At 50.0% G+C, this 22027-nt stretch overlaps 10 protein-coding genes across 19 annotated transcripts; 5 read left to right on the top strand and 5 right to left on the bottom strand.

Annotated features, from left to right (window-relative positions):
- Nucleotides 1-118: 118 nt before the first annotated feature.
- PPTG_07354 (hypothetical protein) lies at nt 119-1129 on the top strand (the record flags this gene model as incomplete). The annotated part of the gene is made up of 1 exon (XM_008901536.1): nt 119-1129. The coding sequence occupies one exon, from the start codon at nt 119-121 to the stop codon at nt 1127-1129; it is 1011 nt and encodes a 336-aa protein (XP_008899784.1).
- Nucleotides 1130-1427: 298 nt separating this feature from the next.
- Nucleotides 1428-4609, top strand: PPTG_07353 (hypothetical protein; the record flags this gene model as incomplete). Its single annotated transcript, XM_008901535.1, has 2 exons — nt 1428-3106; nt 3173-4609. 2 exons carry the CDS (start codon nt 1428-1430, stop codon nt 4359-4361), a joined length of 2868 nt encoding a protein of 955 aa, XP_008899783.1. The 3' UTR covers nt 4362-4609.
- A 907-nt stretch (nt 4610-5516) lies between these two features.
- PPTG_07352 (hypothetical protein) lies at nt 5517-7404 on the top strand. Of its 4 annotated transcripts, XM_008901532.1 has the most exons (5): nt 5532-5813; nt 5880-6092; nt 6149-6410; nt 6475-6756; nt 6856-7404. In XM_008901532.1, the coding sequence occupies exons 1-4, from the start codon at nt 5569-5571 to the stop codon at nt 6736-6738; spliced, it is 984 nt and encodes a 327-aa protein (XP_008899780.1). In that variant the 5' UTR covers nt 5532-5568; the 3' UTR covers nt 6739-6756; nt 6856-7404. The 4 variants fall into 4 exon arrangements, with proteins under 4 accessions (XP_008899779.1, XP_008899781.1, XP_008899780.1 ...); XM_008901531.1 differs by having other exon boundaries at nt 5517-5813; nt 6475-7404; XM_008901533.1 differs by having other exon boundaries at nt 5517-5813; nt 6149-7404.
- On the bottom strand, nt 6563-7661 carry PPTG_07351 (hypothetical protein). 4 transcript variants are annotated; one of them, XM_008901528.1, is made up of 2 exons: nt 7574-7649; nt 6563-7409 (listed from the first exon to the last, which is right to left on the bottom strand). In XM_008901528.1, the coding sequence occupies exons 1-2, from the start codon at nt 7602-7604 to the stop codon at nt 6868-6870; spliced, it is 573 nt and encodes a 190-aa protein (XP_008899776.1). In that variant the 5' UTR covers nt 7605-7649; the 3' UTR covers nt 6563-6867. The 4 variants fall into 4 exon arrangements, with proteins under 4 accessions (XP_008899776.1, XP_008899777.1, XP_008899778.1 ...); XM_008901529.1 differs by having other exon boundaries at nt 6703-7405; nt 7570-7661; XM_008901530.1 differs by having other exon boundaries at nt 6703-7409; nt 7570-7635.
- A 59-nt stretch (nt 7662-7720) lies between these two features.
- Nucleotides 7721-10109, top strand: PPTG_07350 (hypothetical protein). Of its 4 annotated transcripts, XM_008901523.1 has the most exons (7): nt 7721-8077; nt 8142-8312; nt 8382-8728; nt 8790-8896; nt 8966-9473; nt 9538-9679; nt 9748-10109. In XM_008901523.1, the coding sequence occupies exons 1-7, from the start codon at nt 7765-7767 to the stop codon at nt 9942-9944; spliced, it is 1785 nt and encodes a 594-aa protein (XP_008899771.1). In that variant the 5' UTR covers nt 7721-7764; the 3' UTR covers nt 9945-10109. The 4 variants fall into 4 exon arrangements, with proteins under 4 accessions (XP_008899771.1, XP_008899773.1, XP_008899772.1 ...); XM_008901525.1 differs by having other exon boundaries at nt 7739-8077; nt 9538-10109; XM_008901524.1 differs by having other exon boundaries at nt 7739-8312.
- PPTG_07349 (hypothetical protein) lies at nt 9917-10583 on the bottom strand (the record flags this gene model as incomplete). The annotated part of the gene is made up of 3 exons (XM_008901522.1): nt 9917-10057; nt 10130-10456; nt 10518-10583. The coding sequence occupies 3 exons, from the start codon at nt 10581-10583 to the stop codon at nt 9992-9994; spliced, it is 459 nt and encodes a 152-aa protein (XP_008899770.1). The 3' UTR covers nt 9917-9991.
- An 83-nt stretch (nt 10584-10666) lies between these two features.
- Nucleotides 10667-12537, bottom strand: PPTG_07348 (hypothetical protein; the record flags this gene model as incomplete). The annotated part of the gene is made up of 1 exon (XM_008901521.1): nt 10667-12537. The coding sequence occupies one exon, from the start codon at nt 12535-12537 to the stop codon at nt 10726-10728; it is 1812 nt and encodes a 603-aa protein (XP_008899769.1). The 3' UTR covers nt 10667-10725.
- A 451-nt stretch (nt 12538-12988) lies between these two features.
- Nucleotides 12989-14514, top strand: PPTG_07347 (hypothetical protein; the record flags this gene model as incomplete). The annotated part of the gene is made up of 5 exons (XM_008901520.1): nt 12989-13151; nt 13212-13385; nt 13456-13610; nt 13678-14296; nt 14360-14514. 5 exons carry the CDS (start codon nt 12989-12991, stop codon nt 14512-14514), a joined length of 1266 nt encoding a protein of 421 aa, XP_008899768.1.
- Nucleotides 14282-16818, bottom strand: PPTG_07346 (hypothetical protein). The gene is made up of 2 exons (XM_008901519.1): nt 16713-16818; nt 14282-16621 (listed from the first exon to the last, which is right to left on the bottom strand). Exons 1-2 carry the CDS (start codon nt 16763-16765, stop codon nt 14599-14601), a joined length of 2076 nt encoding a protein of 691 aa, XP_008899767.1. The 5' UTR covers nt 16766-16818; the 3' UTR covers nt 14282-14598.
- A 951-nt stretch (nt 16819-17769) lies between these two features.
- Nucleotides 17770-20991, bottom strand: PPTG_07345 (calcium-translocating P-type ATPase, PMCA-type; the record flags this gene model as incomplete). The annotated part of the gene is made up of 1 exon (XM_008901518.1): nt 17770-20991. One exon carries the CDS (start codon nt 20989-20991, stop codon nt 17845-17847), a length of 3147 nt encoding a protein of 1048 aa, XP_008899766.1. The 3' UTR covers nt 17770-17844.
- Between the last annotated feature and the right edge of the window lie 1036 nt (nt 20992-22027).

Here is a 22027-nt window from a genome sequence, read left to right as displayed (position 1 = left end):
CAATGAAAAGCGAACTTAATCAGCCAAGAGCGAATCTATTGGTTAAGTACGCATTGAACTTATTTTGAATTTTGCCGCCCATTAGAAAGCGTAATCTATCCCGAAGCATCAGCACAACATGCCGAAGCAGCGTCACGTGGCCTTCTCGGGCGCCGAGGTGATCGAGTACAACGCAGCATTGGCCCCCGTTGTCAAATTATGTGGTGCTTTGGGCTGTGTGAATGGCTCGTCCTTGATGCTCGAGTGTGAGGCGAGAGGTCTCGAAGTCTCCGATGAACGTTTGACCTTGCACTACATCGAGGAACTGCAGCGGTCCCTGCGCTCTCGAGGCTTCGAACCAATGAGCTGCGACCTGAAGGAGCTGCAGACCCAGCGCCAAGTCGTTGAGCTGCTGCTAGCCTGGACTACACTCGGCCATCAACCCGTCACCATGGATGTGCTGGACCCGACGACGCTGCAACGTGTGCAACTGGAAAAGAAGCAACTTGAGGCTCGCGTGGATGATGGCTATGCGTTCGGACGTCGGTTCTTCTCTGTGTCCACATACGTTGAGTCACTGAGCAGTGAGGAACTGCTGGCTGTGGCAAAAGAGAGGGATATGGAGCTACCAAAGCTGGACGAGAAACAGAGAGCAGGCGTTAAGGCGTTGGATAGGGAACTACTAGGACTGTATGGCACGGCAGAGGGACGACCACTGAGATCACTGACATTGAGGCAGTTAGTGACTGAAGCAGAGGGACGAGGAATGCTTGGACCTGGAGGTGAGAAAGCGAGGGACAGTAAGGGCAAGAAGAGCAAGCGCGCTTGGGTGGATCTGCTCAGACCGGTGATGGTGGCCGAGGTGCGTGCTGCCAAGATCCGTGAACAGCAAGAAGAAATGCTACGAGAGCAATTGGTGAAAGAACTGGAACAGGAAAAGGAGCAGGAACAGAAACAGCGTGTGGTAGAGTTGATCCAGACGCTCATGAAGCGGTCAGAGGGCTCGGACTGTGGTGAGCCCGAGGATGACGACGCAACGATAAGCCAAGAGAGCGACTCGAAGGTTGACAAGACACACAGGTACTTGGAGGCACTAGTCAAGAGTGTTTGCATACCTAGAGAGACGCAACAAGACGTTGCTATGGATTGAAATTAAGCGTCCACTTCTTCAATATTCTGGAGCTATGCACAAGTCAGGCTATTTTGCTACCGATGCAATCGAGTAATTGGTGCAGCTGACGAGTGTAAGTAAGTCATGAAGCTCGAAACGAACGCAGAAAAGCTCGTCGACTAATTTAGCCTTCGTATGAGCTGCTGAATGTGTCGAGTGCTGGTCTATCTAAAGCTGCAAACACCAGAGACGGACTCAGCACGTTTAAGTGTGCTGGCCACTTCGTCAGGCTGTCAGGTCCTGTGTCTCGGCTCTTGAAAGACGGCCCTCGCTACACATGACCACATCGAGAGGCCCAGCCAAAATGTCCTCGTTACACCGTCGCCAGTCCGCGTTGAACCTGCCGCCACAGACTACCGATGGCCTAGGAACAAGTGCCGTTAGCCTTGAGATTCAGCCAGCTCTATCACTTACAAACGTTCAAGACGATGAGAATACGTCGCAAGGAGAATCATCGCCAACGAGTAGAAGCTACCGAGATAAACCAAGCAAGGCAAGTCTAGCAGGCAGACAATTTTCACTAGAGACAAACCCAGAGATTTACGAGACTCAACAAGGGTCAGATACACTACGCGGTCGTCATGGATCTCGGGCCAGCCATCTGCGAACTCTTTCAAGGGATTTTGTGCTGCATTCCACGCCCACTTCTTCGGTTCGACACGAGAATTTAACCAGTCTCAAGGACCAATTCCTCAAGATTAAAGAACGCTTCTCTCCGTCAGTCTTACCGCTACACAGTACAGCTACAGTGACGCCTTCTGGCTTGATCGTACAGGACCTGGCCGCGACAATTAACAATGGAGCTTTGACCAGTGGTCACGTCATACTGTCTGGCCAGCGAGAAGACGGAAGCTGGGAGCTCCCGCAGGCGCGAGTGGAACGCTGGTATCGTGAAGATGACTTCTTTAAGGCTTGTATCACGTGTTGGACTATGGAAGCTGGAGCTGCAATCGTCTCCAAAGTGGCTCGGGTAGTTTCAGAATGGGCAGCAGACACGTCAAGCAATTCTACTTCACCTCCTGTTAGTGGTAGTACTAACTCGATAAACCCAGACGTGTCGTTACAGTGGATTGGTCGGCAGCTCTGGGCTGTGACGGTATCGTTACCACTCACACGCTCGGGAGAACTCCAAGCAGAGCATATCACTCTTGCTCATCGTATCAACCAGGCAGTAGCTGAAGTATCCAAACAAACCAGCACCCGATTGATAACTTCGCCTATAGCGTGTCATCCTTCTCAAGATGCAGTAAGCGAGAATGGTGACATGGAAAAAACAGAGTCGAGCTCACTGCAGCTACCACATTCACCTATCCAACTCGGTCAAGACGATGAAGAAGAATTAGCGTTGGATAAGGTAAACTCCAGTCCGTTTAGCACTCTAGCCGCAGAAGATATTGAAATTTTACGGCTTCAACAAGCGCAAATGGCCGACAAGAAAGTTGACGATGACGATGATTCTGCTAGTGCTGATAGAAGAGAGGATGATGACTCAACCGATCGTGGTCAAAATGATAATGACGAGGAGGAAGAAGATAGCAGAGAGCAAGTAGCAGCACTGCCTCTGTCGTGGTCTATGCTTTCCTTATCGTCGCAACCTTCAGGGTCATCGGAACATGCGTCGTTGCAAGGCGAATTTACTCTCACGGATGACGATAGCATGACTGATCCTGCTGCTCACATGGCTCCGGAGAAAACCGGTTGGCTAAAAAAAAAGAAACGTAAGCAACATGGACTCGGTAGCTCATGGCAGCCTCGCTACTTCGAGCTGAAAGGGAACCGACTATATTATTTTGCTAGTGAGGCTGATGGCCTCCCACGTGGTGCAGTACTATTGGATCATGCTCTTGTTCAACGAGGTCGAAGTGATCGTATGGCTTTCAGTATCTCCAGTGCCAGTTCTCATCGTCGACTGCAAGTGCTCAAGTTTTCAGCTAGACTCACTCATCAAGTTCGTCCGTACGATCCTTTTTTATTTCTACTTTTTTTTTTACTTTTACTTACGCTTTGTTTATTTCCTGCTAGACGGAAATCGATCGAGTTACGCGTAGTTGAGGAGACAGAGGCTGCTGTAAGTACGTGGATTGCAGCACTCAATCGAGCGTCGTTTTACTGTAAGCTGGCATCAGCCACAGCTGGGTCTTCGTCGACGTTACCAGTTCATTCTTCTTCATCCTTTGGACCTTTTTCCATTCCCGACAAAAAACTCAAGACTCCGTTTTATCGTTTTCGCTCTCCGACTGCCACAAAAGCAGCTCTAGCATCCTCTGCTTCGTTCTGCGTCAAAAAGGAACGACGAGATGTCGAAAATACCGACAGGTCCGCGTCGTATCAGCAACTAGGAAGCGTGCAGTACTTACGGGAGACTGATCCTTTATTATGGGAGATCCATCCACCGGAGCAGATCGCTATCCGCAAAAAAGCAGCTCGAGCACGAACGCGTGGGGACTATTTGGCCATTTTTTCACGTCATGCAGAGACGTTTTCTCAAATTTTCTTACCCAGACCGCAACCAATCTCTCTCGAACAAACGCTGCGTGACATTCTGCCCGAGTTATTTCTCATTAACGATACACTTTACGGTGGTGGAGAACAGCAGCAGCAAGCAGCGGAACAGAGCAGTAATGACTCCACTGGACAACCACCGCAGAATCGTGGACTGGAACATATTTTCGAGGTACTGGACGCTCATATTCAGCGGTTTGCAGCTGCCTCTGAAGAACGAGTACATGCTGTTAGTGCGTTGTTGCAGGCTTGTGCACGCACTATCAGTGGAGGCGACTCGTACTTCGTGGTACATCGGCTACTTGGCAATCCGAACTTGATCATTAGACCAGCTGAAGCACGGGGAAGGCCAATTGAAATCGACGTATCTCCCGAACGTCCGAGTCGCTTCTTGATCACAGTATTCAGTGCGTTTTCTTTCCACCTGCTGGACGATGTAGAGCGCTTTGGTGACTCGAATGACGCTAACGGAGGTGGGATGACTCCTGCTCCGTTGCTACGGGTCCGTACTCGGCATATCCAGGAATTTGACTTTGCTAGTGGTACATCCACTCGCTGGTTGAAGATCGATGTAGAAGGTCGTAAAGAAGATGGTAGTCCTGGAGGAAGTGTCGGTGGAGGAGGAACGCTAGGACGATGGGGCAGTCGACGGCATTCTCACGAAGGTGCTGAATCTCGAATAGGAGCATTGCTGGATGCACTATCCTGAAACTGTAAAAGCAATTTGTTGATTAAAAATGAGCTGTGGAATCGACGAGTCTAGCTATGGACTAGCGTCAAGAGCATTCAGACGGCCGTAGGCGAGAAAGCGATCGTGCCAATGGCGAGAAAATTCAAAGTGCTATCAACGCGATCCATTTCAGAACAGGAAAAATGTAGACAAGAACGTCTGAAGTAGAGGTGTTTGCCAGAGTGAAATTTACCATAGTACGATAGTCTCAGAAAATTAGCAGTCATTATTCTTGAAAACCTTTTTGACGGATAGCATTACAAATCTTGCTTTTTTTTGGGGCGCTTTTTGGGGTTTTTTTTTTTTTCCTTTGTTGGGTTTTTTTTACTTGTTTTGGGTTTGCTTGTTTGCCCCGGTTCGGCAGTTTTTTTTTTTTTTTTTTTTTTGTTTACCTTGGCGTTCTTTTAAAAAAATCCACTTGCGGATATATATTATCATCCGTGAGCATCTTTGTGACTGGATAAGCTTACTATTACATTGCTACCGCGAGATGACGGAAAATTTTGACTTTATCAGCCAAACCTCTCTGAAAGAAAAGAACGTCTTAATAATTCATGTTTACCTCAACACTTTGACTGTCGATTGTTGGCACTAGCCAAGCGCAAACGTCGGCGACTACATACCAGACTCAGAGGCATACAGCTCTTGGTTTGCCTTGAGCTTTTATATTGACCACTTCGAGAGTCATCCCACTCGGGAGGGAGTTCCCAGAAGTCCCACCAACCGGCGCTGCTTCATAGACTCAGGACATTTCAGACATCTTAATTTATCAAAAGACTACTCTATCTGTCACTCTCTCTTACACACACATACACACCACTTTGAACTTTTCGGAGCGGAGGAAGTATTTTTTTTTAAGAAAATGCACTTTAAGATTGAAGTTTGCATTTGTTTCAGCTACGATTCACCAATAAAATATTTATCAAATGAAAATCGATAAATACATTTTCTAAATATTGATATGCGCAAAACGAAGTTCTTATTTTAAGAATAAATACCACTTGTATACGTATAAGCTAAAAAATATAACGTATAATTTTTACTTTATTACAATTGCTAGCAAAAATCCTGAAATATGCTAAAAACAATTTTCGTTTTGCCGCTAATTGATGCTACATTTTGAAAAAAAAAACTTAGTCGGCCAGTGTAGCCCTTTGTTTTCGTCACATCAATTTAAGAATAAAACATGGCGCCTACGGAGTTCTACACGCTGGATAACGGGGCTCCGGAACTGCTCCAGGCCCTTTACAAGAGCGTAGGCACTACCAAAGATGAAGGTGCCTCATCCAAACCTGTATACCTTGGCGACTCCCGCCGCGAGAACCACATTGAGGCGCAGGCAGATCCCGTTGAGCACAAGGGCATCCGGCTGCACAACTGGATCATCGGCTCCAACAAGACCCACATCACCCCTATCGACACTGTGGACGAGTGCGTGATATGCTAAGACTTGCTGATGCAGTGAAACAGAGGGTTTTAATGGGTTTAATGTTATAGGATCGGGGAGGCTGCCAAGCTGACTCCGCCCGAGATGGTGTTCGGCAAGAACCAGCTGATGCTGTTCCATGAACCGTCCGGTGTGTGCTACAACTTCCTGGCAGTGGAGGCTCTCAAGGGCGCACACTTCCCCCCGCCGGCCAGTGACAATGCAGAGGACATTGTGGCCAACCAGCAGCTGAAGGTCTCCATTGCCAAGCACAACACAAACAAGTGCGTCGAAGCCACGTAGATGGATGATTGTTGATTGCTAATAATTGTGTCTGTAGGGAAGATGTGAAGGAGCTCAACATCACGTACGACTGGACGTACTCGACGGACTATAAGGGCTCACTGCAGCGTCTCATCAAGTCTGAAGAACCTCCTATCACGTTTACGAAGAGCGAAGAAGACCTGAAAGTAGAGACTACTAGTGAGCGCATTAACTTTGAGAAGTTGAAGGAGCGGGAGCCTATTCTCTGGTTTGAAGACGTTGCACTGTATGAGGACGAGCTCCACGACCACGGAACCTCTGCCATGTCGGTCAAAGTGGTAAGTTTTGTGATGGCTTATGGAGCTTGTGGCCTATTTTAACGCGTTGTCCCTGCTGCTGCAGCGCGTGATGCCGTCGGGGTTCTACGTGCTGTCGCGCTATTGGATGCGTCTGGACCATGTTGTTGTGCGTCTGCACGAGACGCGAATCCACCACCTCTTCGGCACCGACCACTTCCTGCGCGAGTACACCCGCAAGGAGGAGCAGTTCGACGCGCTGTTCGCCAAGGGCCAGTCGAAAAACATGGCCAACTACACCAACATCGACACGTTCCAGCATCTCCTGCCTGTGTGTGAAGCTGTTTACGAGAAGGTGCTGCTTCAGTGATCATCCATCATCTCACTGGTAAGCGTGCTAGTTTAGAATTCTTGGAGAACAGCAAAACGTAACCCGTGATAAATACTGTGTTGTAACGGAACGGGGCTGATACTATACTAACAACAGCCCACCAAAACCCTATCGATAGTCATTGGGAAGCTCGGATCCCACCATGACGAGGCTGTCTGCGTTAGAGGAGACTCCGATTGCCGCGAACATTGTACGCGCTCGAAAAGAATACCAAGATATTCTCCTAGTACTTGTGGCATATGCCGGTGCTTTCATCTCCAAATCCAGCTCAACAGTGCCATCGCTGTGAGCCGTCTCACCGTCCTGGGTGGCCATCTCTGCTTCAACCTCATTCGGCTGTGCCTCGTCGTTCAGGAAGAACGCCACCTGCTGCGTATTCATATCCAAATACACGCCCACGGTGTCTCCCGCTGCGAAGGATTGGGCTCTGCAGACTTCCACACCGCTGTGTAGGATCACGCCAGTCGCAGCGTATCCAACCGCCTCCTCTGTCACTCCTGCCTCGAACGCCTCAGACGGTGCCACGCCCACCATGACGCCCTGAGGGTCCACCATGCGCTCCACCAGCACCTCCCAGTAGTGACGGCCGCTGGTGAAGAATAAATGACGCAGTACTCGCGTCCGCTTGCAGTGGAGAGACTGGCAACTACCTGTTCGAGATTTGCAGTCGGATTTGGAAGTTAGCTTCAGATTGTAGGCCATAACGACGCTTGTAGATGCTATCAGGAGCTGAAACTCTCGCAGCATCTACTCAAGACACGTTGCTTGCTGTGAGGTATAGCAGTAGAAGAGAAAAGATCGTCTACGTACGCACAGCCATGTCGTCTCCTGCTACCGCGCCGCATGTAGCCCAAACGATCGAACAGCTCTACAATGTCACAACGAAATGCTGACTCACTAAGTACGAAATGGAGTCGTCCACACCAACCCAATAATACAATCTTTTCAGCCAATCCGCACACGTCACAGACGGCCATTGGTGAAAAAGACGCTACTACAGCAATAATGAGCCTGGTGCCGCCGCAGCCCGCGTACATGCACCGTCTGGAACTGTCAACCCGCTGCATGGGCGAGAGCTACGCGTCACAGAGCGTCATGGACTTGAGCAATTTGCTGAGCGACAAAATGTCTCTGAAGGAGCTCGTGGGAGACTTGTACCGGCCGTTTGAGGCACAGCATGTGGACCAGATCGTCGCGGTGCATGTGCAAAAAGAGACTATCTCTCCTAATAGCAATGGTGAAGTCGCAGTTAATGAGACGGGCGCATATCACTTTACTACGGCCATCGCTGGGGCCATTGCAGGCACCAAACATCTCGGTACGGCGTGTTGATAGCGGAGGTGACGGTGTGAGGACTGATGGTGAATCGCTATTGATTGCAGCGTATGGAGAACTATCAGTGATAAGAAAGACGATTGTGGCAAAAACACCTAGCAAGACGACGTTCCGAGCGTCCAAATGCAAGCGTGTGGTGACTCTCGACTGTGGAGACGGGAAATTTACAGTCGAGTTGAAGCGCAAGGCCATTGAAGAGGCGGCGCGGGTGCTGCTAGGTGAGAGATGACAGGGATGTGAATGGTTAAGGATAGCTCTGATATTAAGTGTGGATGCATGTGCTGTAGTTGTGGACTGGATCAATGAGGCGGAGAGTATTATCGCTGCGAGAGACGCGCTGACGAAACTGGGCTGTGATGTAGTCGGAGCGACTTTTGTCCTCGCGACGAATGAAGATGTGCTATGCAACTTAAAATCAGCCCAGGTGGCCTATAGCTGCTCGTGGAATCCATCTCATGGCGCAAATCTCAACACAAAATTGTCAAACGGCAGTGGTAATGGATCATCGAGGTGCACGTGCCATCAGGCAGAAACTAGCAATGGACAAAGCTCGAGAAAGCGCCCACGTAACAGTGATATCGACTCGGATCCGTCAGTAAAAGTGCTTTTGAGCCACCACACTGCAGAGTACCAGGTACGGCTCAACGCTTTGAGATTTGTATTGCTGCTTGTTCAGGCTAATAATTATTGAATAGGCCAACGATCCAAGCGAAGACCGCTGCCTTAACATTGTCAAGTCGACGGATGAAGGCGTTCAAATCAACGCAGTTTTTGACGGACATGGAGGATCCAGGGCAGTCGAGTAAGTTACTCTGCTCCGTTGCTGTCAGATAACCACGCTTACTGACAATATTAAACGTGCTGCGTGCAGACATATCCGTACATCACTGTGCCAGCACATCCTCGAACAAGTTAGCTCCAAGAACTCCAGTGATAAGATCTCTGAAATCGTCAAGAGTGCCTTTGCTCGCTCCGACGAGGAACTGAAGCAATCGCTCTTATCTCTGCCAGAGAAAACCCGCATGTCTAAGGGCTACTGCAACGCCGGAGCGTGTGCAGTCATCGCGTTATTCATCAACTCAGTCCTCTACATTGCGAACGTAGGAGACTGCGCTGCTGTACTCGGAAAGGTCAGCAAAGAGACCCAAGGACTACAAGCAATCGAAGTATCAGTGGATCACTCCTGCAATAACCCACAAGAAACTAAGCTCGTGATCGAGCGCTCTCACGATCGCAACGCTATCAGGATGAGCAAAGACGACCAGGCGACTGGTGCTGGTATCATTGGTGTGAAGCGAGTTGCCGGCAGTCTGGCAATGACCCGAGCGTTTGGAGATTTCTACCTCAAGTGTCCAGAACTGAGCTCAGCTCCATTTAAGGTTGGTGTTATTATCTTTTCTTTGTCAAGTCGTTATATAGCCAACACTCTTCGATTGATTGCAGAGCAAGGTACCGTACATTACATCGGAGCCCAGTATTACTACCGTTTACATGAACGGAAGTGAGAAGTACGTCATACTAGCGAGTGACGGTCTCTGGGACGTCATGACGCCTCAAGAAGCTGTGCATATTGTTGACAAATTCGGTACGTCGATGCGTAATGCAGTTTATACGGGAAGACCAAGCCTAATGGTATGAGTTTATTGTGTACAGATCCTGCGCAATCGCTGTTCTTTTCGACTGCAAGCGCTGCTCTCATTCATGCTGCGCTAGAGAAAATCGCCCATCGAGACGGATTGATGATGCACGAACTCATGTCGATGACTCCAGGTTCTGTGCGAAGACGTTTCCATGACGACATCACCTGTACTGTCGTGTATATCGAGCATCAGAATGGCTCCAGCGCATAACACAACACATCCGAGGTGTGATATCAAGGCTACCGGCAGTTGTGGCTTTATTCTGACATCATCATGTTCACATACTCAACGTAGTTGATGTTGCCGTGTTGATCGGGCTCGAGCTACTTATAGGTAAATAAACGAATGTGAGGCCATATTATCCGGTGTAGTAAAGGTTGTTGTTCATTTTGTACCTGACTGATGAGCTCTTGTGCTTGATCAGGAGAGATACGATCAGCTCCGTAAGTTGTAAGAGCAATCAACAGTTTGTCGGCTTTGATGAATCCTGGAGCAGATGCGTTGCCTTCAAACGCCTTGAACGCATTTTTTACTTGTTCAGCCGTGTACGTTGCGTTGACCTTCCTCGACATGACTGCCACAAATTCATCGAAGTCGATTTCACCGTTGCTATCTTGATCAATTTCATTGATCATGAGGTCCAGCTCTTCCGGAGACGTGTCGATTCCCAACGTGTCCATCAACTCTCCCAGCTCAAGTTTCGTGATCGAACCGCCACGGTCCTACAGACCCGAGCACAAGGTAAGTAATGTGCTCGTGTGAATTCGTTAAGAGTAAACGTACTCGATCCACAAGGTTGAAGATCTCTCGAAACTCGATGAGTTCCTCGGATGTTAGAGCATGACTCATGTTGGTGTCCTAGGCGGAGAAAAATTCTGAGCTCGTATGATGCTGGATACAAGCAAGTGTACAATCCCAAGAAACTCATGAAACAGCTACAAACTCTCGCCATTTATGGAATTACAATGCATATGGGCAGCTCTGCGCTTGGTTAACGCGGAGGTAAAGGGTTTGGTACGAAGCGCCGGAGACCTGTGGTCACTATCTCCGTTCGTGGAGCTTGAGCTGGTGGTTTGTTGGCATGTTGAACAAGTTGGAAGATCGGGGTATTGCTGTCAGACTTTTCAGCAGCGGCGTTGAAGGAGTTTTCCCACTCTTGCTTGAGTAAAACCTTGCGCTGAACAGCTTTCCACGCGTTCTGGATTCGTTGCGCTGCAGTTAGTTCCTGATCGTATTTCTGCTGAATCATCTTGAGAGCTTCGTTGCTGTCTTGAACGAAGTTTGGAGTCGGTTGCGTCCGAACGTCGTGTGGCAATGCAATTGAGTCGTTTGTGATGCTCAGTATCATCGCCACACACGTGAAGCTGGGTGTGGAGTGGTGAGGTATAACCTGTAACTTCACTGATCCGTCATGTGTGTTCTTTTCAACGCCTTTGGCTTCTGGTTTAGGCTGATTGATGATTTCCTCGGATGTAACCTTGAATCGTCGTGAGCTGGGCTTCTTCAAGTCGTCACTTCCCTTGTACGTAAGCTTGCATGTGCTACGAGGGCCACTGCCAAGGAGAAGCAGGATATCGTGTAGAACCACACTAGCGAGTTGTTTCGGAGCCCCAAGATTGCCAGTTACGTAGTGCACGCAGTGAAGTATCAAATCGACAGCCAAGTACAGGATCGACAGCGTCAACACGAGAGCTGCACCAGCTTTCAATGACTTCAAGTCTTCACCAATACGACCCAGCTCTTTGTCCTGGAGCGGCGTGTATGAAGCCTCCGTTGAGCTGTTACCTGCTGCGGTGATTCCACCTTCGCCAGCGCCGACTCGCATTGCCAAAGTGTTGGGAATCTCAGTTTCAATAGGTCTCTGATGGGCATCACTGTTGTTCAAGCTGGCTCTTCCCAGCTCAATAGATTGCTCGTGAATGCCAAGTTCATCGCCTTGCTGCTTGTCTACACTTATAGTCGTGGTTTCTTGAATATCAGAATTGTTTACTTCAGACACGACACTTTCTGCTTCTTCCGACTCGCTGATCTCTTCGACGACATCACCTTCAGCATTGAAAGTGGCATCCACGCTTTCTTCTATAGGCTCTTGACTGGTCACTACCAGTGACACATCCGAAGAGCTCTGAAGTGCAGCAATCATTTCTTCTACGGTAGCTAGTCGCTCAGCAATGCTTGGCGTCTCTGAATCAGCTGTTGCAACTTCATCTCCAGCTCGCTCAGCTTGCTGCTCACACTGAGTAAGTGCGAGCATCCAGTCAAATGACAGACGCAGTGACTTCTCAAGCGCCTCAACGCACTTATCATTCTGCTCTACTGCTGCCTTTGCCTGCGCAAACCCGCAGAAATCGATCGCGACATCTTCTGGGTCATTCTGCAGCCAAGACGCTGATGAGGACTCCGTATTATCCTTTAGCACATTCTTGGTCACTATAAACCCAGGCAAAGCGCTTTCAGCAGTCGGTTTCTTGCAGAACCGCTGGAAGTTCACGACTTCATCCAGCGCCTCTCGGATTGCACCAACACACCTCCTTGAGTCTACCCCATGATCGCGACAGCAGCTCTGAATCTGTGCAGGAACGTGTCGTGTCACGTCCAGCTTGAGCAGCACCGGTTGCACGTCCAGCAACATCGGCAGCACGAGCCAAATGGGCTCCGAGTCCGATGTGGCAGCAGTCGTAACTAAAGTGGTGGGCTCGACATGTCGCTCGATGATGGAGACGGAAGCTCCAGAACACTGCGAGTCACATGAAATACACAGAACCAGAAGCGCTAAATTCCTCCGCACGCCCACACGGACCATTGTGACACTGGCGAAGTACTAAGACTGAGGTTTCTTGAGAACTGCCGCATAATCTAGTTGGGGAGGCGCTGCTTCGGCCATTATGGAGCTGCGATTGCGTCGTTTCGTGAAACGATCTTTAGCCGTTGGTAGCCAATCAAAGTCGGTTATCATTTTGTTTTATCCAATCAGATAGCTTTTATCGTTACTTCAAAAAGATCGCATCGAATAACTGAGCAGCGGGCTGCGGCGGCGTACAATGATCACCATCAGTGCCTATCAGCTATCCACTGATAGTTGCTGTGTGGAATGCTCACAAGTTGAGAGCCTCAACACCTCAAACGAAGTCTAAACTTCGGGTTGCGAAGTATACGTTGCAAAAGTAATTTACCAAGTTGAAGTTCCCTTGTGGTCACTTCAAATTGTTACTTAACACAGGGTTTCTCTCATTTTTCATCGAATTCTGATTGCCATGAGCTCCCCACCTCCTGCCAAGAAGACCCGCGTCAACGGCACTGCGTCCAGCTCTGCGCGCGACGTTTGCATCGTCGGCGTCGCCCGCACGCCCTGCGGCTCCTTGCAGGGCAAACTGTCTACGCTCAAGGCCTCAGACCTCGCCGGTGTCGCCATCAAAGGTGCACATCTCCACTCCTCCATTTCCATCAATTAGTTCTGATCTTTTATCACTTTGTCAGAGGCAATTGACCGCGCTGGAGTTCAACCAAACGACGTGGAGGAGCTTATCTTCGGTCATGTCATCTCCGCCGGAGCAGGTCAGGCCCCCGGCAAGCAAGCTGCAGTGAGCGCAGGCCTCCCGCAGTCCGTCGTCTGCTCCTCGGTCAATAAAGTCTGCGCCTCCGGGATGAAGAGTAAATAGTAATTTTTTACTAGTAATAATTGTACATGTATATGCTAACGTTCATTAATTGCGTATCGCAGCGGTGATGCTAGGAGCGCAGTCCATTATGTTGGGCCTGCGAGACGTGGTGGTGGTTGGTGGCATGGAGAGCATGAGCCAAGCCCCTCATCTGTCCAAGAAAGCCAGGAGTGGCGCGAGATACGGAGATCTCGTCTTCTCCGACGCTCTACAGACCGTAAGTGGCAGCGGTACAGTTAGAATTTTGATACTTCTTATTCAGATTCTCGTGTTTTGTTGTGTAGGACGGACTGTTTGATGCCTTTGAGAACATTCCGATGGGGGATATAGCTGAGGAATGTGCTCGTAAGCACGACATTTCGAGAGAAGCTCAAGATGCCTATGCAGCCGAGAGCTACCGACGTGCTCTGGAGGCGACAAAGAGCGGGAAATTCAAACGCGAAGTCGTCGAAGTCCAAGTCCCTTCTGCAAAACGTGGCGCTGCACCCCAGACAGTGACAGAAGACGAAGAGGTTGTTTTGAGACCAGTAGATGTGGCGTCACTGAGTAAATTGCGACCCTGCTTTAAGCCGAGTGGCAGCTATGGACCATCGGTGACTGCCGGCAATGCGTCTCCCATCAGTGACGGCGCTGCCGCTCTTGTCCTTATGAGTCGCGAGAAAGCTAACGCCTTGGGACTCAACTCCAAGATCCAGGCAATTGTGCGGGGCTTTGGCGATGCTGAACAGGAGCCACGGTCGTTTACTACCTCACCAGCTTTGGCTATCCCAAAGGCACTTATTAACGCTGGTGTGGAGCAAGAAGCTGTCGATTTTTTCGAGATTAACGAAGCTTTTTCGGTCGTTGCATGTGCCAACACGAAGCTCTTGAAACTGGATCCAGCCAAGGTCAACGTGTATGGAGGTACGCTCTATTGTGTCGGAAGTAGCAGATATGTACATGTACTGACGTTTGCTATTATGAAAGGTGCTGTGGCTATTGGACATCCGCTGGGCTGCTCCGGGGCTCGCATCATCGTGACGCTGTGCTCCGTGCTGCATCAGGAAGGCGGTCGTATTGGTTGCGCTGCTGTATGCAACGGCGGCGGTGGTGCCTCAGCATTAGTCATCGAGAAAGCGTAAGCACAAGAACTTTGAAGAATGAGCAAACCTACTAATATGCCATGAAACGTTGCATCGCTGCCTTCAGCTAACAACTTGTTGTATTTAGTCGTCGGTGGCAAGCTTGTGGTACACGCGAGCCGTGTAGAGTATAGTGAGAAGAGAGACGGCGATGAGAGGAACGAACGTCCAGTTGAGCACATACTGGATGCCAGGCAGACCCACGACGGTGATTGCGATGTCGCCAATAGCTCGTCCAAAGGTGCCAGCCTCAGTCGCCAACAATCCGGAGTTGAACGTCCCCTTGGCAAAAGATTTGGGGATCGTCTTGGACAAGAGCGACATGTTAACTCCTTCCAGTACATTCGTGGAGATGAAGATGATCACACCTCCAGCGACGAACTGAGGGACCGAGTAGTGACCGTAATTCACGATGATACCGACGCCGACAAACATGGCAATCTCAGAGAGCATAATCATTTCTCGGTCATCGTAGCGGAAGCTCATCCAGCCTACCACCATGTTGGTAGGGAACATCAGCAGACCCAATGCTGCAAGGTACATGCCGTTGTTCGTGGAGCCCCAGTTGAAATAGTACATAGCGATCGTCGAACTGGCCGTGATAAGGCACTCCAGCACCAGTTTGAGAACGATGTAGATGAACAGAGAAGCCACAACTGGGACGTTCTGCCACAGAGAAGCCAGCGGCGGCGGGCTGCTCATCGAGTGAGAACGTGAGATAAGCGGCGTGGTCTCTCCCATCTTTGCTGCGACTACTGCAATGCTCGAGTTGCCCATTCCGTTCTCCAGCATCGATCGTCGACGTTCCAGGTAGCGCTCTCTCTCCATCCTATCGGGTTCCTCGAACCAGAACACTAAGGCGATGAGATAGACCGTCCACATCACAAACATAACCCAACCGGGTGAGGTCTCTGTGGTGATATCGATCCCAGCAAAATTGTAGTCAGGCAGATAGTGAAGGGCAGCCGCGAGTGCAGGACCTGCAGCCATGCCGAGTGCACTAGCAGTCACAAACAAGGCCGATGCCTGCGTACGCTCCTCCCGCGAATAATTGTCCGCAATGTAGCGACGATTAATCGCTCGAGCGCCACCGAAACCATTCAACATTCGCCCAGTCAAAGCCATCGCCACACTGTCGTACGATAACGCCATACCGTACAGCAAGTTGCCTAGAATCAAACACACTGTGGCGAAACTCAGTGAAGCCTTGTACGACCGATTTGCCCACCAACTGTACAGTACGGCACTGGCAAGAGAAGCCACGGGAGTCATACCCACGATCACACCGCTCATAGAGGCCTCAGCACCCAATTCAGCCGCGTATTTCCCACTAGTAGGAGCCACAATGTAGTAGTTCGTCATGTACAGGAACGTGTTGAGCATATTGAGCAGACGTGAAGGCTTTGAGGCCTGTTTGAGGCGCTTGAGCATGTCGTACGTCTCGTCATCTTCATCTTCCGAGGACTCCGAGTCGAAAATCAACGATCGAGCGGCCACAGTCTTGACGTATTGCGTTGATTTGTGCAGTCTGCGGCGGGCTTGACCGATACGATTTAGTATAGGCTCATCCTCGGAGATAGTTCGCGTCAGGGCCTTGTTAGTAGCGTCCGCTGCCAACAGAACTTCGAGTTTGCGCAACTTGGTGAGCGCGGCGCGGATACTGGCGATGATAGCGGAGATGCCTTCGTCGTGATACAATTGCTGCATGTGCGAAGCCTGCGAGTCTGTGCGTGAGGATAAGTACGAGCCCATGATTTTATGCTCTTTGAGAGTTTTATCATGTTTCTTGAGGATTTTGCGGATACCCGTCGCGTTGAGCTCCACAAAGTGTAGCAAGTTTACGAGTTCATCTCCGACATGTCGATACATGTCAGAAATAGAGTGCATGGCCTCCAGGTCCCCCGGGGCCAGCTCCGACTGCTGCGTGCGAAGACCTTGCAATGTAGTGGCGAACTCTCCCTGTTTAGTGAGGAAGAAGAGCACCACACGCTCCACTTCCGAGTCCAGCGCATGCTTGAAGTTTTCCTGCTCTTCGCGAGTTTCCTCGTGCTGAGCTTCCACCACTTTCCGCAGTTTCTTCTTCAGTTGCTTGTACTCGAGGTAGTGTCTGATTCAGTTAGCAATAAATCGTTAGAATAATGAAGAAAGAGTTCACATTTTTGGCAGTCACGGAAAGAAGGCTGTCGTGTGGGACTTACCCTTTCCATTCGGGCCGCTGGGCCGCTGCCAGCTTCTTGGCGAACTGCACCATGGCCGTGGTCTGCCTGACGTGAATCCGGGAATGGCGTGACGGTTGAATCGTCAGCGGCCAAAGACTGGTATTCGTTATGTGATTGGTCAGCCACGGAGAATATACACCAATCAATCTGCATAACGGTATAGTATTTATTGGAATTTAGTGAGAAATGCGTGTAGAAATTGCCTCAAACGACGCTGATTTAGTGAGAAATGCGTATAGAAATTGAATTAAAAAAACAAGGTTGGTTTCACTACGTAGCGTTTTCGAATCTTTCAAGTTCCTCCTGATTGGCTAGGATGGCATTCAGACGAAAAAAACCCATTAAAATTTTAATGGCTTATTTTCGTCTGAATGCCATCCAACGGTACGGTTTATTTGGGTTATTCGGAACCCAACTCAAAAAAGTCAAGTATGGGTCGTAAAAATAGAAGCTTGATTGGCTTTATAACATAGTTCCAAAATCTCGTCGTGACGTATGCTGATTGGCTCGGATGGCATTCAGACGAAAAAAAACCATTAAAATTTTAATGGCTTATTTTCGTCTGAATGCCATCCAAGCATATTTTATTACGACCCAAACATATTAATATCAGTACATGTGCTTAACCGTGAGTAATCAACAATTTTAGGCAAATTCAGCTTCACAAAGTCGCAAAGTCGGATGAATTGCGAAGTCGGATTCCGACGGCATCGCTGAGACCCCACCCAATTCATGGTTGATCGGCGGACTACCGGTCTTTGCTCTCAACGCACGACAAGTTGTAAACCTCGTGTTCTTGCACTACCATTAACTGCGGTATTGGATGGCGTCCAGGTCTTGTTCCCTTATTAATGAAATCCGCTAGCGCCAGTAGGCAACTCTACGTAAATGCCTCTTACAGCGCTAGTTACACGCAAATTGTAAGTACATATAGCACTGCGTTGCATGCTCTAGGTCGTGATAACGACCTAATGACATAATCATGCCAATGCCCATCATCACGACGTCAATTGTCGACTCAACTAGGACTTGTACTAGGGCGAAAAAAAATATAAAGCTGACCTCTGATTCTCGCACTCTTAGCACTACCTCACTCGCTTTCTGCCTGACTCTACTGCTGCATGATTGCCTTCTGGGAACTTCCTTTACGGACAACCTTAGCCACCGGCGGGAAGCTCTGTACATCCACGGCGTCGGCGTCTTTGCAGAAGGCTGGCAACCACTTGGCCGAGAAGCACCGCAAAATCACACGTAGAGGCATGGAGATTGCGCCCAAGCCAATAGAGACTCCCCATTGGCTGGCGGTCAGCGGTTCGCAGTTGAAAAATGATCCTGTGCATTGTACGATGACCAACTGCATGAGGATCTGGAGGATAGTCACGTAAATGTACACACGGTTGCCCATCAAACCCTCGAGAACGTTTGGCTCGTCGTGGATCTTGCGGCAGTTGAGCTCGTTGAAGAGCTGCATCCACACAAACGTGTTGAAAATGACAGTCATGTGTTGAGTGGGCTCGTGCTTGTGACTCTCATCGAGGTCCTGATAGCGACCAGAGGGCACGTCCAGCATCTTCTCGCCTACGAAGGTAAGCATGAGCAGTATCACAAGCTGGTAGATCGACTGGCCGATGATGTGTTTTGTCATGATCTTTGAGAGTAAAGGTTTAGTCTTCGGGTATGGCCGACGCTCCAGTAGAGCCTGCGTTGGGGGCTCCGTAGCAAGTGCCAATGACGCGAACGAGTCCATGATAAGGTTCACCCATAGTAGCTGCACAGCAGTAAGCGGGGACTGCTCCAGAATCACAGCACCCAAGAATGCCAGACTGATAGCCACGACGTTGACTGTGAGCTGGAACATAAGGAACTTGGCGATGGAATCGTACACGTTGCGTCCCCACTTGATGGCGCTCACAATAGACGTGAAGTTATCGTCCATCAGGATGATGTCGGAGGCGTCCTTGGCCACAGCAGTTCCACTGATACCCATAGCGAAGCCCACGTTCGCCTTCTTCAGTGCAGGAGCGTCGTTCGTACCGTCACCGGTGACAGCAATGATCTGTGGACCGTACGGCATCAGGTTCGACTGCATCAGACCAGTCACAAGCGTGTATTTGTCCTTGGGAGACGATCGCGCCATCACACGCAGCAACGGCCAGATCTTGTCGAATTCCGACTGGATGATGTTCCCGTTCCCGTCCAGTACACGTGTACGGAACTCCTGTCCTTCAATGACCAGGGACCCGTCGTTCGGTGAAATGATACCGCACTTTCCAGCGATTGAACGCGCAGTGGTAATGTTGTCACCGGTGACCATACGCACGACAATACCAGCTCGATGGCAAAGCTTAATCGAGTCCGGTACCTCCTTACGTACAGGATCTTCAATGCCGACGATGGCGATACAGGTGAGATCCTTTTCAACTTCATCGTCAGCCCATTGACTGATCTCGTCAGCCGAGGTATCAACGTCGCGATAGGATAGACAAAGCGTACGATAACCTTGAGACGCGTACTTCTCGATAATGGACGTGCCGATGATCTCCTTCTGGTTCCCGTCAAGAGAGGCCACAGAACCGTCCAGACGCTTCATCTTACTGCATAGACCCAGAACGACTTCGGTGGCTCCTTTGGTGTAGATCCGACAGGTACTGGCGGAACGTTTGACCACCACAGACATACGCTTTTTCTTGCTGCTGAACGTGAGCATGTGACCGACCTCAGTGTTCGCACGGACGTTCGGATAGTCGACACCGCAGTCACGAACGAACTGTAGCAACGCACACTCGGTCTTGTTTCCCGTGTGTTCAGGTTGACCACCAGCAACTTTAGCTGGGAGAATTTCAGCCGTCGAGTTGATACACACTCCGTTACAGAAGACGTCACGTGTAGACTCGGACATTTCATCTGTTGCCTGCGAGGCTGACGTGAACTCTTGGCCTCCGATCCAGATTTGCATGACTGTCATCCGGTTGGTCGTTAGAGTTCCCGTCTTGTCCGAGCAGATGGTCGTGGCACTACCCATGGTCTCACAAGCATCCAGGTGACGCACAAGGTTGTTATCCGTTAACATCTTCTTGACCGAATAAGCCAGAGAGATGGTCACGGCAAGCGGGAGGCCTTCTGGGATTGCCACCACTAGCACCGTGATGGACACAATGAAGAATTGTAAGTATTCGCTAACGTACTTGGCCTTCCACTCCTTCTTGTCATCTCCAGTAAAGGTATCCACCGAGAATCGGATTGACATGATGATGAACACAAGCAAAGCTACAGTCGTACCAAGCTTGCCGATGAGAATCGTTAAGCGGTTGAGCTTGGCTTCAAGAGGTGACTGCGTCTCGCCGTTGTCGTACTCTTCTTTCTGCTCCACAGTGCCGTTAGCTGCTGTAGATGGAGCAGGAAGGGGGGTCGTCGCAGCGGCGGAGGGCGCTGATTTCTTCTCGGCCTCTTTGGCCTTGGCTTTTTCCTTGTCCTTGTCTTTGCCTAGGATAAGCTTCTTGATAATACCAGCTTGGGAGTTTTCACCGACACAAACAACCAGCATCTTGCCCAGTCCTTCCATGACCTTGGTTCCTGAAAGAAGGAACGGGTTCTCCGTGTTCTTCACCATCAGGTCCGACTCACCGGTCATAGCAGACTCGTCCAGCTTGAGCTCCTTCTGGTCGAATACAATGCCGTCGGCCGGAACGATATCACCCAAATCCACACGAACGATGTCGCCCACCACGAGTCCGAACTTGCTCACCTCGGCTGGTACCCCGTTCCGAATTACTTTAATCTTCTCATCCTCCTTGACGGCATTGAGGGCACGGAACTGTGCCTCCTTCTGGTAATCGTTGATGGCCGTCACCATCGTCACCACCAGCACGGCGAAAATAATACAGGCTCCTTCAATCCAGCCGGTGTCCGGGTGGTCGCCTACAGTAATTGCTAGGATAACAGAGAGGACGCCGGAAATGGTCAGGACGATAATGGTTACGTCCTGGAAGGCTTCCCACATGAGTTCTAATAGACCCTTGGCCTTTGGAGGAGGAATGTAGTTGGACCCGAACGTGTCTTCACGCCGCTTCAAGTCGGCGCTGTCATTGGTGTTGAGCCCCTGTGTGATATTGACACCGAGTGACGTTGCGACGCCCGTGATACCCCCTAACTTGGCAAGCTGTTCAGCTTGATGTTCGTGTTGCGTTTCGATGAGTCGAATGAGATCACCGACGACGAGTTTGAACTGACCGCCCTTGGGCTGCTCCGAGTGTATCATGGCCCCCCACCTGAGTACCTGCTACCAGGTAAGGGTGTAACCCGATCTCGAACGTTTGCGTGCCCCTCCTGCCTCGCTGCGTTTGAATGCGTTTAGGGACTTAGCTCCCCGTCGTTTCTCGTCACGTAGAGTGAAGTCTTCGTATTCGTGAAGGAGCTTTCCTTCGTTTCTCCCGGCGGCCGGGCACCTTTTCGGAAATGCTCGCAAGTGGGGAGTTGAGCCGTTGGTTACAAGCTTGGTCCATGCGATTGGAGCCCCACGACAAGTCACGCGTCGGCTGTACAACGAAATTAGCTCAAGACGGAGGAAACCAATTCTGGAAACTCCTTGGTGAAAGCCCTATAAATATGAACGCAGTATTGGCATGCGTGCATCCCATGGAGCAACTACCATGGAGTTATTTCCTCCTTCTTCTGGTCGATGGTTCTAAATCACTGACTGTTGACAATGACAACTGGATGGCCTAGCACCGAAAACGGACCTGCTTCAATGATACTGTTTTTAGTGCATGGTACCAGCTATCTACAGTCCTTATCATCACATTAGGGTAAAAAGAGCTCTCGGTCTTCGAGACGTACTATTCACATGGCGCTGAGGTCCTCTTGCCGATATATTTGGCCAACACTAGATGTACATCTCATTTGTCAAGGATTGTCATCTGCATAGTATTTGGTAAATTAAAAGCTCGCCCTTTTGATTTGCAACGATCTCGGAAGTTGAAGTGACGGACGGACACGATTGGTGAGTATGGTGGGGAGATTTCGTTACCTCCGCGTCTTCGCAATCACTTTCGTGAACTCAATTATTCGGATCATGCATACTTGCTTAGGAGCTTCTCTTCCGAGCGTTTGGCCAATGATGCGAAGATCGATTCTGACCGCGCCAACAGCTCCGCGGGTGACCCGAACTCAGCCACCTGGCCGGCGTCCATGACCGCGATCTTGTTGCAGTGCATGATCGTATTGATGCGGTGCGCAATGATCAGCACGGTCTTGTCGGCGAACGTCTGCCGGATGGTGGCTTGGATGAGCGCGTC

Source organism: Phytophthora parasitica (assembly GCF_000247585.1).
Source record: "Phytophthora parasitica INRA-310 unplaced genomic scaffold supercont2.11, whole genome shotgun sequence".
Lineage (NCBI taxonomy): Eukaryota > Oomycota > Peronosporomycetes > Peronosporales > Peronosporaceae > Phytophthora > Phytophthora nicotianae.
The sequence above is the reverse complement of the archived record's forward strand: the minus strand, read 5'-3'. Positions and strand labels throughout refer to the sequence as shown.

Bases quoted from the DNA above. Each gene is read 5' to 3' on its own strand.
- PPTG_07352 (XM_008901531.1), top strand. From the start codon at position 5,569: ATGGCGCCTACGGAGTTCTACACGCTGGATAACGGGGCTCCGGAACTG. The intron at 5,814-5,879 runs GTGCGTGATATG...TTAATGTTATAG, and splicing joins CCTATCGACACTGTGGACGA to GATCGGGGAGGCTGCCAAGC. The intron at 6,093-6,148 runs GTGCGTCGAAGC...TTGTGTCTGTAG, and splicing joins GCCAAGCACAACACAAACAA to GGAAGATGTGAAGGAGCTCA.
- PPTG_07346 (XM_008901519.1), bottom strand. From the start codon at position 16,765: ATGGTGCAGTTCGCCAAGAAGCTGGCAGCGGCCCAGCGGCCCGAATGG. The intron at 16,622-16,712 runs GTAAGTCCCACA...TAACTGAATCAG, and splicing joins CAGCGGCCCGAATGGAAAGG to ACACTACCTCGAGTACAAGC.
- PPTG_07350 (XM_008901523.1), top strand. From the start codon at position 7,765: ATGAGCCTGGTGCCGCCGCAGCCCGCGTACATGCACCGTCTGGAACTG. The intron at 8,313-8,381 runs GTGAGAGATGAC...CATGTGCTGTAG, and splicing joins GGCGGCGCGGGTGCTGCTAG to TTGTGGACTGGATCAATGAG. The intron at 8,729-8,789 runs GTACGGCTCAAC...ATTATTGAATAG, and splicing joins ACCACACTGCAGAGTACCAG to GCCAACGATCCAAGCGAAGA.